The sequence below is a fragment of the Nothobranchius furzeri genome, chromosome 4, assembly GCF_043380555.1.
Source record: "Nothobranchius furzeri strain GRZ-AD chromosome 4, NfurGRZ-RIMD1, whole genome shotgun sequence".
NCBI lineage: Eukaryota > Metazoa > Chordata > Actinopteri > Cyprinodontiformes > Nothobranchiidae > Nothobranchius > Nothobranchius furzeri.
In genome coordinates, this window is record NC_091744.1 from 50,558,799 (window position 1) to 50,573,979 (window position 15,181).

At 49.2% G+C, this 15,181-nt stretch overlaps 1 protein-coding gene across 6 annotated transcripts in view; it reads left to right on the forward strand.

Annotated features, from left to right (window-relative positions):
- The window catches only part of cep290 (centrosomal protein 290), a 98,443-nt gene that overhangs the window by 48,912 nt on the left and 34,350 nt on the right, over positions 1-15,181 (forward strand). For all 6 annotated transcript variants that reach the window (XR_011520306.1, XM_070550240.1, XM_070550242.1 and 3 more), the window contains 8 exons: positions 1,532-1,623; positions 5,983-6,058; positions 6,247-6,374; positions 8,312-8,470; positions 9,108-9,257; positions 9,338-9,453; positions 9,524-9,626; positions 9,823-10,053. Coding sequence is in view for 5 of the 6 variants with exons in the window: in XM_070550240.1 (XP_070406341.1) it covers positions 1,532-1,623; positions 5,983-6,058; positions 6,247-6,374; positions 8,312-8,470; positions 9,108-9,257; positions 9,338-9,453; positions 9,524-9,626; positions 9,823-10,053 (1,055 nt within the window). In the remaining variant the exon portion in view is untranslated. The remainder of the gene's footprint in view (positions 1-1,531; positions 1,624-5,982; positions 6,059-6,246; positions 6,375-8,311; positions 8,471-9,107; positions 9,258-9,337; positions 9,454-9,523; positions 9,627-9,822; positions 10,054-15,181) is intronic.

Below are 15,181 nucleotides of genomic sequence, written 5' to 3' on the forward strand. Positions count from 1 at the left end.
TGGGCAGTGGAGTTCGGTTGGTCTGAGTGAGTTTGGGATCCTCTGGGGGAGGATGTCGAGGGTTGTGAAGGAGGCAGCGTGACAAATTGGGAGGGGTGGGGAAGTCAGGGGGTGTGGGTATGGATCCCATTCCCACAGTCCACAGGGACAGACGGAACTGTGTGATGGCATCAGCTGGTGTGGGCAAGATGGCTGATCAGGTGGGGTTTGGTCTCCTCCCATCTCTTGGGACGTCTTGTGCTGCTACACATCTTCACCTGCCCTCCCCCGCCACATTTGCTGCTGAGTGTGATGCCTTGGTCTGCCTGTGTGTTCGCAGCTCCTCGGTTCAGGGGGCTTAAGATTTTTGGCATCTGTGTGGTTGCTCCCGGTGGCTGCCTGGTGGGATCTGTGTCCCTGGGCACTGTTGGGTCCCCGGCGGGGCTGGTCGCCCCTGGGTCCCGGGGCACTGGGTCCCGGGCTCAGCTGGCTTGGGCGTGGGAGGCTGCGGGCGGGCCTTTGGGCTTGCCGCTGTTATCTCTCGAGACTGCCGGCTGCTGGTTGTGACCCCCTGGGGCAACCCTCTGTGCCTCTCGAGAGGGGGCTGGGGCTTTCTGGTTACAGTCCCCCTGGGGTCCCTGTGCTCTGGGGCAGCTTCTGGATCTCTGGGACTTGGAGCTCCCCCCGTCTCCTACACATCTTTGGGGGCAGATCTGTGGCCCCTCACACTTTCTATTGGACGCTCCTGTAGAGAAACCTTACATAAACAAGTGCATGTACACACACAGGTGCTCACATGATGCTCTATTAAGTATGGACTTGGGCACGTTCAACACATGTCTTAAGGCTGTGGTTGGCACTAAATGCACTGATTTATTATCATGTGATTGTTCAGTAAAACAATATTGATTGTATTTTTCCTCATCAGGTTGACACAGTGATAGTTTGCTCTAGTTGTGTTGTTGTGTGTCCCCCTTTTTTGGTTTGTTTTTCTCTTTCTGCAGGTCTAGAAGCAGACTGTTGTTCATCATTGATTGTTTATTTTTGTGGAATCCCCCCCCCCCCCCCCCCCCCCAATCTCTTGCTTTTGTTCCTTCCTTTCTCTTTCACCTCTGTCTCCATGTCTGGTCGGAAATGTATTGGAATGTTTTATTATGTGAAGTGTCTTGAGACGACTCGTGTTGTGATTAGGTGCTGTATGAATAAACTTGAATTGAATTGAAATTTAATTGAATTACAGAGCATTCAAAAAACAATACCAATAAAGTTTTAAGTATCAGGCGTGACATTAAAGCAGAAGCTTTGATGCTCCATCTGAGAGTAAATCTGCAAGGCTTGTCACCAACATTCAGACATCAATTCTGTTTGCTTCACAGCCAGACAGGACATGGGGGGAAAAAAGGTTGAATGATTTGCGCTACGATTTAGTAGATTTCAAAATAATTTGACAATCTTTATTTTATGCTGAGTCTCTGTGTTGAACCCAATATTAAAGCTTTTAGTGTTTGATTTAGTGAAATCACACTTAAATACATTACATCTGTCTCTGCAGGCATCCCAGTGCCGCTGGATGAAGATGTCAGACTCAGCAGAAAGATGCCGCTCAAACCAGGAGTTTACACTGATGAAGAGCTCCAACTCAAGGTAAGACTCTGAGTAATAACTGCACTTCTCACCGCTCAGCTACAGCAAAAATATTACTATTACTACATTTCTTCTGTAGCTGTTAAGTTGAATCATTAACACCTGGTTGAATATTTATTGAGGTATGAATTCAATATTGCATATCAGTGAGAGTTAGGCATTACAGTGATCTGTGAAGCGAATCTGGGTAACTGATATTGGTCAGACTGGAACCAGTCCTTTTGTCCAGGATCAGATATAACATAAGTTATATGTCCAGAGAGGACATAATAGGGTCCAGGAGGGAAACCCAGACTCCCTCTCCTCTAGCGACGCTGTCCAGCTCCTCCTGAGAGATCCCAAGGTTTTTCCAGGTCAGAAAGGATAATTTACTATTTTATGCCTCATTCGTACTTAGGTCAGTTCGGCCTGGGCCGGGTGGGGACAGCCCACTCCCACTTGCCTAGGTTTTGTTCTCAGGAATGCAAATGTCTCCAAGCACGTGGGCTTGTCGCTGAAGAAGAGAAGTCTGTGGAGGCTTTCCTCAAGCACCAGAAGTTGGTAAACAAAGTGGGCATTGACAGTGTTGCTTTTGGCGACTCTGACATGAAGCACACATCTTCCTACTTTCTCACTGAGCAATAATGCTGCCGTGGGCTCATCTCCCATACAAGCAGACAGACAGCCATCATGCTGGAGCGGCCGGTCCGAGCCGCAGTCAGAGAATATGTTTGCCTCACTGCATCCAGATTAGTAATGAATCAAGCAAGTAGAAAGCTGCTGGTGGCTGATTCTACCCACGCCAATCAGTACAATCGGTAACAAGAGCCCGTTTTAGAAGACACTTCATGTCAGCAAATCAGCGTAATACTGCCGCCTCGATGTATCTTATGTACGCGTCGTGGCGGCAATATTACTGCAACGCCGAACTTGTGAATGCATTTTACGCCTTGGCTCAAAATAGGGAGATGTCATGATCAATTGGAGAGTTACTGCCGAGCTCCAACCAGCAACTGTATTGAAAATTAAAGTAAACGCGGGCTGCAAGTTTCACTTTTGGAAACAGAATCAGCTGAGATGATAAACTGGAGCAATGCAGAGCTCCAGGAGCTTCCCTCCATTAGATCACCAGAGACTGCACGGGGACTGTGGAGGACCGACACCTTTAGGAGCAGCTTGTGAAAAAAACTCAGCGATCGCAGATCTCATCGCCAAAAAAACAAAAAAAAACAAATTATGTCCAAGATAAACAGAAGTCCACGGCAGCGCAGAGACCGCCCTCATACCCCTTTTATACCACCATTGTGTAATGTTTTGTAAAAAAGGACACGATTGCGCAACATTATCGTCACGATGTGACCACTTATAAAAGACCTAAAGCTCTCTGATGCCGCCACTGTGGTGCGGCATTCTTTTCTGAAAGAGGCTCTTGAAACCACAATGAGACAGATACTGAAAGTTGGCAGCTACCGCAGACCACTTTCATTTCATTTCCTTCATTTATAAAGCCCCTTCTGCATCCAAGGCAGACGCCCAAGGTGCTGAACACAACACAATAAAAACATAAAACCATCATAATAAAATATAACAATCGTAAAACCAACATAAAATCAATTAAAAGAGGAGAGTTAAAAGCAAAAAATAAAATCCTGAAAAAGATTAACAGGCTGGGGCATCGAAACCGGGTAAAATTAGCTAAACCTGAAAAGCCTCGACACAAAAATAGGTCTTAAGGAGAGTCTTAAAAAACCCCAATGAGGTTGACTGACGCACCACCAAAGGCAACTGGTTCCAAAGTGCAGGTGCCAACACCGAGAACGCACAGTACCCCTGTGACCTGCACTTAGTGCGTGGAACGATCAACAACTCCCTGCCGGCTGAGTGAAGGGCCCGCGAGGGGGCATGTCTATGCAAATGGTTGCCAAGATATGCTGGAGCAGTTTCTTGTAAGGCCTTGTATGCCAGTACCAAGACCTTGAATTTTGCCCTGTATTGCACAGGCAGCCAATGAAGGGATGCCAACACAGGGGTGATATGTTCCCTGCACCTAGTGCCTGTCACGAACCTAGCGGCTGAGTTTTGTACTAACTGCAAGCGTGCTACCGCACCCTGACTAAGGCCGGCATACAGTGCATTGCAGTAGTCGAGCCTTGAAAGAACAAAAGCATGTGTGACAGTCTGTAAATGTATTCTGGACAGCAGGGGCTTAATTCTGGCTAGTCGGTGTAAGTTAAAATAACACGATAGCACAACCTGGTTGATTTGCGCGTCGAATTTAAGGGCTGAGTCCAGTTGCACTCCCAAATTTCGGATGGTGGTCTTCATGTTGGATGCTAAAGGGCCCAGATTCACAGCATTGCATGGGCGTGTAGACATGCCAGGGCTAAGTACAATTACTTCAGTCTTAAGCCTGGTTTATGCTTCTCCGTCAGCTCCGCAAGGGACAGACACGCACGGATTGACGGAAGCGTTTTGCTCTTTTACTTCTCCATCTCCTGGGGAGTGTTGCAAAGCAATTGCCCGGCAGGACCACAGAGGACATAGCGCTGTTCTGTGGTATCCTCTCATGTGTCGGTCCAAGATCGTTTGTTTATATTGTGGTTTTTGTGTATATAAGAGACTTTTAACACGGACATATTTGTCTCTCATTCTCCCACTGCTTCATGCGCTCCCCACCTCTAAACCCACGTTTCCTGTCATTTCCGTCCACAAATAAAACGCTTGCTGCGCATCTTTTCACTCCTCCAGTCACGGGAGGATGAAACGTTCATATTTTTAGAGTTTTTTCGCGAGGTATTCTTCAAGCTTCTCCGTGTCTGCCGCTAGTTATCCTCGGCTCTTTTTGCAATGGCGGCGCTGTAAACAACAGCGGCGTCCTGACCAATCACAAGCTTGTGTAATCCGTCTCATTCGACGGATGTTTAAAAAAGTGGGCTTGACTCCGTACGTACTTGCGTGTGCTCCGCACTGACGCAGACGGAGAAGCATAAATCAGGCTTTAGTGTCATTCAGATGTAAAAAGTTTGTAGCCATCCAGGATTCACATCCTCTAAGGCATCTACAAGCTTTGATATTGACCCATCGACCCTCCGCTGAAGGGGGAGGTAGATCTGACAGTCGTCAGCATAAAAATGAAAACGCATGCCGAACCGCCGAAGAAGATTCCAGTAAGTAGACAGCAAAAAGAAGCGAACCCAGTACAGACCCCTGTGGCACACCCCACTTGAGTCCCACCCAGGTCGAGGAGGTTTCACCTACACTGACACAAAAACTCCTGTCGGATAAGTAGGAGTGTAGCCATTGTAGGGCTGCACCGGTAATTCCCGCCCAATGTTGTAGCTGATCCAAAAGTATGTCATGATCGACCGTGTCAAAGGCCGCAGACAAATCTAACATCAAAGGAATAACAGCATCCCCCCGTCACAAGCTAAAAAAACATCAAGAACCATTAAAAGTGCAGTCTCGGTACTGTGACCTGCTCTGAACCCTGACTGAAAGATCTCCCAGAGTTTGTGAGTGTCTAAAAATGCAACCAACTGTAAATATACAACCCTCTCAAGCAGTTTAGATAATTAAGGTAGATGTGAGATAGGTCTGTAATTGGCTAACACAGTTACTGATGGAAAGGTCGCCCACCTAGACCGAATCGATTTGAGTCACGCTGAGTAGGCTGTTGGAAAAGGGAAATAATTGAGCCACCTTACGAAGAAAGCTGCTTGTATTTAGGATCTTGTTCTTTTGCTGTTGATGGAGGTCTCTGAGAGGAGAATGCTGAAGAAGCTTCTTAGGAACGAGCCCTCCTAATGCATACCTCCATAATGAGCCATCAGAGCTCACACATCAAAGACTGATAGCCTCCAAATGCAGAAATCCTTGATGCCTGTAGCTATGACTCTTCCTCCCTCTGTAGGTGATTGATTTTGCGTGTTGTTTGTCGCATCCCTCATTCCACGCTGCTAGTTATACTTATTTGTTACAATTTGTTGTTCTGTTTTTTTTTTATTACTGTTTTACTGTCTTCTTGTTTCCCTGAGTGTGTCCATGGCAAAATAATTTCCCTCGGGACAATAAAGTTCTTGTTATTCATGATTGCAGGTCTGAGATATTACTGGGATACAACTCTCAATGGGTCCAGTTCGGCTCAACTTCTTTAGGCCATGTGAAAGCTCTCGGTGATCTCTGCTAGTTAATCCCACTCCAGAGGTTTTGTTTCTTGGCCAGCAGCAGTGCTGGTAGTTTAGCACACGTTAGCTGCTCAAGAGTTTTGATTTGTGATCTTTTCAGAGGAACAAAGTTAATCTTTTCCAAACATCTGATTGTTTTGTAGATAATTTGATTCTATCATGTCAATGTTTACATTGTTTTTGGTCCACATTGCAGAATGAATACCTTGAAAAGCAGCTGAGCAGTAAAGAGAGAGAGCTGGAGTGCCACAAGACTGAGTTTCAGGTTAAAGGTAAGTATGATCTGGGCTCAGAGGTAGAGACTAAATCACTTTCATAAACCACACACTTGTTTGATACCAGTCAGATGTTTAGTTGACTGATTATTTTTGGATTGTCAAACCTTAACTCATGACATGAGTTTAAAATCCCAGAACCCATTGCTTTGCTTTACCATTCATACCTATGTGTTACCTCACAGTGGAAGAACTGTCAAAGGTGCAGAGGGATCTGGAGGCCACGCTGAAAGATGTTCTTCAAGCTCTGAAGATTAATCAGGAGACGAGTGATGATGCTGTCTCTGTTTCTAATCTGAAAATGCTGCCTAATGCAAGTGTTTCTTCTTCTAATTGTGACTCATAGTTGATGTTGTTTTTTATTAACCCTGAGAAGTTAGAGGTTTAGATGATATTCTATTTACCAGAACGTCTTGTTCTGGTAGATGGGCAAGGTTCCATATTTGAACAGATTCCCTCACAGGGATCAAGCAGGTGTTTTAGTCAAAAGAAGCAGTGGAACATTGTGCTTTTTGCATTAATTTATCAAAGCTTGATACTAAAAGAACTAAATTTTAAAAATCCTGTTCTTTTCAATTCATCTTGTTAGGACTGTCCTATAATTGTTATGCAATTATTGAGCTAACTGGGTGGCTTTAACCCAGTCGTATGAGACAACAAAACAAGTTCATATGCTTAAAGCAAAACTTTGTAAGTTTGCTGTTTCTCAGTCCTTCTGGTTGAAAGCAGAAACTATTATAAACAACCCTTCCACCGCCTGCCGTAGCTCATGCTAACAATGAGCTAATGCTAACACAAGCCAACTGATACTAAATAAGCCACAAAGTTAAACACTGTTGGACAAAAAAACATTATTACTTACAAGTCCAGTTGCAACAAAGCCTGGTCACTATATGTCTGTCATTTCGTGGCCTCCGTCAGCCCCTCAAAGCAGTGAAGGCCGGGCCGATGTTGACTGCTGTCTTTTAGCTCTTTACTTCACATTCAAAGAATGTACTTTCTTACTTTTACTTCGAGGCTCCACCATAATGCCAACAATGAAAGCTAAATTCTTCTAGTGCCTTTTATTGGTCGGCAAACTGAAAAAGCAAACTGCTAGCCTTTATATTTTTTCCGACATGGTAAACAGCTAAGAAACATAAACAGGAAAGGTAACAACAAACCCAAACCCCCCTGTGTTTACCGAAGAGCTAAAGAAAATGAGACTGGTTTACAGCTGTTGCCTTAAAACAGGCCCAGACCTCTCTCTAGTGTTCCTACCCGAACCACAAAACTGTTGTGGTGCATTCTCATCTGAATCGGCCCAGACCAGCCCTGGTAGGTTAACTGTGTTCACATCTGGGGTTTTTTGGGACCAGCTCTCCAGCGGTCAGCTTCGCGCAGAGTTGACCCAACACACCCACTACCAAATGATTGGCCAACTGAAGTTCACACCTACCTACTAGTAGAAGCCTCTGATTGGCAGTTCTAATGAACCGCTCTCTGGTCAGCAGAGGGCTACAGAGTGCTGTCCAATGGAAAGTTGCTCAAGTTTTTGACTCAAGAATCACTGAAACTAGTTTGAAAGCAACAGCTTAAAGTGTGAAAAACTGTTGCTTTACTAAGTGAATTTCCTCACGGTGAGATCAATAAAGTCTATTCTGTCCTATTCTGTGATGCCTGTAGGACATGTTTACGGTGGCTGTTAGTTTAAAGGTGTGGAACACTGAACAATTTTTATTGATTTTATTCTGATTATTATTCCTCACTCTGAGTTTTTTCATGCAGGCTGAACATGAAAATAGTCATGCACCAGGGCTTTTTTCCCCAGAGTACGACTTGCAAGGCATTCCTTCCTACTAGAGATCACTGCAGATGTATTGATTAAATGAGTGCCCCGCACCTTTAACCTTTATTGAGCGTATTGTTAAGCTGAAAACTACATAAATCTTCACTCTTTGTTGTTTCCATTACCTGGCAACGCAACACCCAACAGGTCAGATCCAGTTAAGAAGCCACATCAGCAGTGGTAGAAGCTACAGACACATCCATGAAGCAGCTGCACCATAACATATAAACAGTTTGATGTTGGACTAAATGTGGCTTTAGAGTGTGTTAGTAATTATTGTTAATGTGATAAACTTGGCGTGAGGAGCAGGCTGAATCCTGATTGATATTTCCTCTCTCACAGGCTGCATCTGTTACTTATCAGCATTGTTTTTGTTTTTTGCTTGAACCCCATTTGACTCGTCTTTGTGCCTCTGGTCTCAGGCTGTTGATGTGAGGATCATGGGTGGGCAGCCCGCCTCAGACCTGAAGTCCCAGATTCATCAGCTGGTGGGGAGAAACGAAGAGCTGAGACGGGAGCTGAAGTCGGCTCGTGAAGAAGCGACCGGCAGCTTCAGTCAGCTCGTCAGAGCCAAGGAGAAGGTACATTCGTGTGTGTCAGGATGAAAAATGATTGTGGTGAATCAGTTAGATATTTTTTTTATCTGCATCGTCTCTTTTAGCAGGAAAGCGGTTCAGGATGAGTTGAAATATCAAATTCCTGTTTGTCACATCTGTTGGGTTATTTTTATTAAAACCAGGTTACCTTAAGAGAAGTCAAACGCACAGAGGATTAGAGCACACGTTTTGTCTACGAATAATAAGAATCATCTTCTTCTATGATTGTCCATCATATAACTTTAGAGGACACGCTGGCACATAAGTTGTTGGCTGCATGGTGGCACAGTGGTTAGCACTGTTGCCTCGCAGCACGAAAGTTGCAGGTTCAAAACTGGGCTGCGGCCTTTCTGCGTGGAGTTGCGTGTTCTCCCCATGCATGCGTGGGTTTCCTCCGGTTTCCCCCACAGATCACAACATGCCCTATAGGTTATAAATTGTAAGTCGCTTTGGATAAAAGTGTCTGCCAAATAAATAAACATAAACATAAACATTAGTTGTCTTCAAAGCATTTATTTAAGTCATCAGATTTCTCAGTTGATGTCAACAAAGAAGCTGCTTTGATGTACAAATGACATTTTTTAGTGAAACTGATGGATTTTCTATCACTTTTGTCTGCCAGGTGAACCAACTTGAAGATGAATTAGAGCTGCTCAGAAAGTTGGGTGGCAGTGGAGTCCTCCCACGACCTTTGACCCTCCCTGAGGGTCTGGGGCCCAGCAGCACTGAGGTCATCAGCTCCTTAAATGAATATGCTGTCCGTCTGCTCCAGGTCAGCATTACTAGACTGAAAATACTATAATAAAAAATGTGTTTGCCATTTAAAGAATCCTGCAACATTTCTGATTTCAGGAGCTCAGAAACAAGGAGGAAAAAAGCAAAACTCTCACAAGAAGCTTGGAAGAATACAAGGAGAAATTTGCTGTCATCAGCCATCAGCAGGGACTCCTATACAAAGAATTTCTTAGGTGTGGTAACGGGAGAAGGGAGGTTTGATAAAGAAATCCATGTTTAAAGGGCTTTTTGTGATTTTCTTAGTGAGAAAACAGTGTGGCAGAAGGAGACTGAGACATTCTCAGAGATTAAGAATACGTTGGAGGAGCAAAAGCAGGTGGATGGTGTCAAAATCCAGCAGTTCAATGTAAGTCCAACAAAAATAAAACTTCACACCCAACCAAAAAATGTGTTAAAAATGCTAGGCTGTTCAGTAACAAACTTTCAACAGCTTCAACTTTATGTTTAAATAATAATTACAGAAAAGAAGGGATGAACTCTCAGAAGAAGAGGGACGTTTGTATAGAGGCGTTTTCTTAGAACCCATGCGTTTCCTTCATCAGGACCTGCTGGACACTCTTCAAAGGGACCCAGAGGAAATCAAGAGACAGCTGAGCGAAGCCTTTCGCAAGCTGACCGTCCTGAAGGTTAACGAGAAGAAACTCATGCGGCGCTACACCATCCTGCTGGAGCAAGAGCAGCACCTCCGTAGGGAAAACAGCAAGCTGAGGGATGAGAGTGGCTGCATGCAAGCCTCAGTCATCCAGAGGATGGGCTACCTGCTGCGGTACAAGGTAATCCACCTCCTCTAGCTCCAATTCCTGAAGCTGATTTACAGTTTTGGACCCACAAAGTAAAAGTCTGGAAGCCTGTGTTCATCATGTTAAACGAACCGCATCTCATCTCATCTGTGTTAACGTGTTTTTGCACAGATCGTCACCCAGAATATTTAACTGAGGATGTTTTTCTACTCAGCATCAGCCTCCTTAAACTCAAACCAGGTCTGTGTAACCAACGTTACCCGGTCTTCTTCACGAGCACGTCTCCATCCACCGGCTGCAGGAACAGCTGCTGCGTTCACAGAAACGGAGATCCGTGCTGCAAACCCGAAATCAATCTGCGTGTTTCCACTACAGACTTGAACACGTTTGTCGAATGATTTGTGCAATAATCAGATTATTATTTTACTTCCACAAAATGCAAATTCTGGGTTAGATATTACAGAAACGGAGACGGTTCGCCTTCATATTTAAAAGCTGACGCTCGGTAATTAGGCCGTCATTTTTTAGTCAGGTAGTCTAAATGACAGCGGTGTGGCTCGCTAGCTGTTGCACACATGCGCAGTGGGCATTATTTTACTCCAACAATCCAAATGGCTGTGTACATGCACGTCAATCGGAATGAGGATCGGACAAAACCACCACTCTCTATCAGATAGAAATTTCATTTTGATCAGGCCGAATCAGATCAGAACATTACGATTGGCATGTTTACATGCAGAATTTTTGACCTTATTGGGCGTTCAGTCCGATTAACTGTGTCCATGTAAACGTGGCAACTGATTTGTTTTGACTTTACAGTAGGGATGCACCGAAAATGACCCAAAAGGGCATTTTCACCTAAACATCTAATCACCTAAATCACCAAAACAGTACAGCCGAAGAAGGCCGTCAGGTGAACCCTGTTTTCTTTCATCTCGCTCCGCCCTCAACTTGCTCTTTGCGTCATAAAAACCGTACGCTCGTACTGGTGTGAAAAGTCTTTTAGTAATTCTGCTTCATCACGATCGATTACTCATATCAATTATGTGACTCACTTTTTACATTCAGTTTCACATCTACCATGTCTCCCTGGCTTTTCTTCTTCTTTCACATTCCCGCTCCATCTGTCACTGTTAAGGTTGGTTCTGTTTCGTTCCCTCCTGACTGCCAGTGGCAGTAAACAGAGTGGATGTATCTCCTCGCGCTCTGCGCAGGTCGAGTACTAATGTAAACAAAGTCACGCACGTGACACGTAGTGCACCTGGTCGCGAGTCTATAAATTACGCGCCAATAGCTACGTTCGGGTCTCTTTGATCTTCTTACTGTTGACCTGGCGTGCTTCGCTGGTCAATCACTCCCTAAGTCCGTGATTCGGATCTTATCGGTCTAGAGGTGAGTACTTTTTCTACTTGGCATCTTCCTGCCCGGGACCGTGTGGTCAGAGCGCTCAAAGGAGCCCTCTGGGGCGGTGGATTGACGCTGTTATCTGTCATTTGTTACAGAGAGCGGGCGGTGCGGCCGGCGCCGTTCGGACCGCCGCTGCCGGCTTGGATAGGGCTCGCTGGCGGTCGCAGGTTTTCCCCTGTGGAAAGGGGAGGGGGGTGGGGCTGGATGTTCTGACCGTGGAGGTGGCACGCTCAGATTACCCAGCCGACACACACACGTGTGTTGTTTTACAACTCCAGGACTGAATCGCGTTCTTCAGTTTTCCTCGAAGTCCTCGCTCAGTTCCTGTGGAGTCGCTGGCGTCTCCCACACCGGTAGGGATGTTGGCGTGTACGTCATGCGGGGCTCCCCTCCAGGTGGAGGACGGCCACGACCTGTGTCCAAAGTGCCTGGGCGTCGGTCACCTCAGAGAGGCGCTGACTGACCCATGCATGAACTGCAGCATTTTGCCGCTGGCGGTGCGGGAGGACAGGCTACGTCAAGTAGAGTGCCTCCTGTTTGAGTCAGACCTGCCGCCCTCTGGTATCCCTCATCCGTGTTCCGGGAGACGAAGGGATAGACCGGCTGAGGAACTCGGCAGCCCGAGGCACAAGAAGCGGCGTGTGACGCACCCCTCTTGCCAGGAAGTGGACACTTTGCCGGCGGAGGTGGAACAGCTCAACGCGCTGCTGACCAGAGCCCCGGACGAGGGGGGCTTGGACGACCTGATCTCTATGAGGGCCTCAAATTCCGAGTTTCAGTCCCTCGAGGAGGAGGGCCCCTCTCTGGGTTGTAGTCATGGGCTGGTAGTGGAGCCCCTGGGCCTGGGAAGTCCCGGAGACTCTGGGATGTCCCTCCATAGCTCAGCAAGCTCGGAGCTGGCGGAGGACTCCTGTCAGTTGCGGGCGATTTTGCGAGCAGCACTGTCCAGGATTGGACTGGACGACGTGCCGGTGGCCCGTCCGGCGGGGAATCCCTTCTTCCGCCGGGCTCCGGCGGCGCCCCCGTTTCAGGTCCCACCATCGCTGGCCATTGTGGAGGAGCTGCAGCGGTGCTGGGGGGACCCGAGAATGCTCTCCCACCACGGTAGGGATGCCAGGACCCTGGCATCGATGCGGGAGGCAGGAACCTATGGGTTGGACCGCATGCCCCCGGTGGACCACTGCATTGCTTCTTTGGTGCTCTCCCCGGATGAGGCATTGAGGGACAGGGTCCGCTGTCCGAGCACCCAGTGTCGGGTGACCGACAGCTTACTGTGCCGGGCTTACGACATCGGGGCAAGGATGGCACGCACCAGCAATTCGCTGTCGGTGCTGTTGCTAGCCCAGTCCCAGATGCTGCAGTTGGGCGCAGCGGGGATGGCACTGGGCAATACAAACGACGCAGCCCTGCACGCGTTTGGGCTGATGTCCAGGGAGCTTGGTCAATTGTTGGGCACACTGGTAGTGGCTAGCCGTCAGGTCTGGTTGGCGCAGGCCCCGGTGTCGGATGACTGCCGACAGAGCCTGCGCGGACTGCCCGTGGTGCCGGGCTAGTTGTTCGGGCCCGAGGCTGAGAGGGCATTGGAACGTCGGCGGCAGTCCAGACAGGCCGCAGAGGCCTGGAGTGGGCGTAGCGGGGCAGGGATCCTCCCCGTGCCACAGTCCAGGCCACGAGGTGCACGGGACCCTCGGCGCCGGTTTTGTCCGGCCGCCCCCTTGCAGGTCACCCAGCAGACTGCGGCTGCAGCAGGGACTTGGAGACGCTCGGGGGGCAGCTCAGGCACCCCCCCGGGGATCCTCGGGGCAGGACAGGGGCCGCCGCCCCCCCCAGGGCCCCAAACAGGTGTCAGGACACGGCCTGAGGGCTGTGGGCCGGCGGCGGGCAGATTTACACTACAGCACCTGGCCTTCTGGGAGGCACAATGCGGAGACGCTTGGCTGGTTCGTACCATGTCCCAAGGCTACAGGTTGCAGTTACGCCGTCGGCCCCCACCCCCTTCGGGAGACAGGGTGACTTCGGTCACAGATCCTGCACGGGTCAGCATCCTGATGCAGGAAATAGATGTTCTCCTGGACAAACGGGCCATAGAGGTTGTTCCGCCGCATTCGTAGGCAGATGGCTTTTATTCGACGTATTTCTTGGTGCCGAAGAAGGACGGGCCCCTGCGGCCGGTACTGGACCTCAGGGGTCTCAATCGGTTCCTGAAGGTGCTGCCCTTCCGCATGCTTCGGACTCGCGATGTCCTTCAGGTGGTTTGTCCGGGAGAGTGGTTTACGACCATAGATCTCAAGGAAGCATACTTTCATGTCCCGATCCATTCGGGGCACAGGAAGTACCTGTGGTTTTCTTTCCTCGGGAGGGTGTACCAGTTTCTGGTTCTGCCATTCGGCCTGTCTCTCGCCCTCCGAGTTTTCATGCGGTGCGTGAAGGCAGCCCTGAGCCCCCTGTGTCGGTCGGGGTTGAAGGTTCTGCCATATCTTGACGACTGGCTCGTCTGCGCGCCGTCGTGTCGCGAAGTGGGTCTGGCCACGGCCAGGGTCCTTGCCCACGTCGAGGCGCTGGGGATGACGGTGAACCTGCAGAAGAGTTCTCTGGTTCCGACTCAGCGGGTGGATGTTATTGGCATTGCCATAGATTCTGTGGCCATGCGGGCGAGGCTGACCGAGCAGAGGAGGGTCTGGATTTGGTCTTTGCTCCGGGCCTTTCGCCTTGGGGCAGCACCCCCGGTCCAGGTGTGGCTACGACTGTTGGGGATGCTGGTCTCGGCTTCTGCACTGGTGCCTCTCAGGCTGCTCCACCTTCGGCCCTTGCAGAGGTGGTTCAACGGCTTCCGCCTGGATCCCCGGCAACACCCGACGGGTTGAGCTGGAGGTCACGAGCAGCTGTGTGGCTCTTTTGCGTCGTTGGGACGATGTCGCCTACCTGAGTCACGGCGTCCCGCTTGGCGCGGTTCCCGCCAGATGGGAGGTGGTCACGGCGGATGCATCACCCCCGGGGTGGGGGGCGCATTGGCAGTGCAGGTCAGTCCAGGAGTTGTGGAGACCCGTCAGGCATGGCTTCACATCAATGTCCTGGAATTGAAGACCGTCTACCTGGCGCTGAGGCGCTTCTTGCCCTTTCTGCTGGGCAAGCACGTGCTTGTCCGAATGGACAGCACCTCGGCGGTGTTCCACATAAACCATCAGGGGAGCACCAGGTCATTGCGATCGTTGAGGGAGGCTCAGACGCTGTTGACCTGGGCTTATCCTCGCTTGGCCTCCGTCAGAGCGCTGCACCTTCCGGGGTGGAGGAACTCAGTGGCGGATTGCCTGTCCCGGCGGGGTCTTCCCCCGGGGGAATGGAGGTTGCACCCTCAGGTGGTGCAGAGGGTGTGGCATCAGTTCGGAGAGGCCCAGGTGGATCTGTTCACCCCAAGGAGCAGCACGCATTGCCCCTTGTGGTTCTCCCTGGCAGAGGCCGACGCCCCTCTGGGGATGCATGCCCTCGCCAATACCTGGCCGTTGGTTCGCCTGTACGCTTTCCCACCTTTCCCGTTGATCTTACCAACCCTCCATCGGGTGAGGGACTCGTCACACGAGGTCCTTCTGGTGGCGCCAGACTGGCCCATGAGGGTCTGGTTTCCTTTGCTTCTCAGTCTGCTGAACGGGGAGCCGTGGCGGTTGCCGGCTAGACGGGACCTCCTGTCTCAGATGGAGGGGAGGATTTGGCATCCGTCCCCAGATCATCTTCGGCTCACGGTGTGGCCATTGAAGGG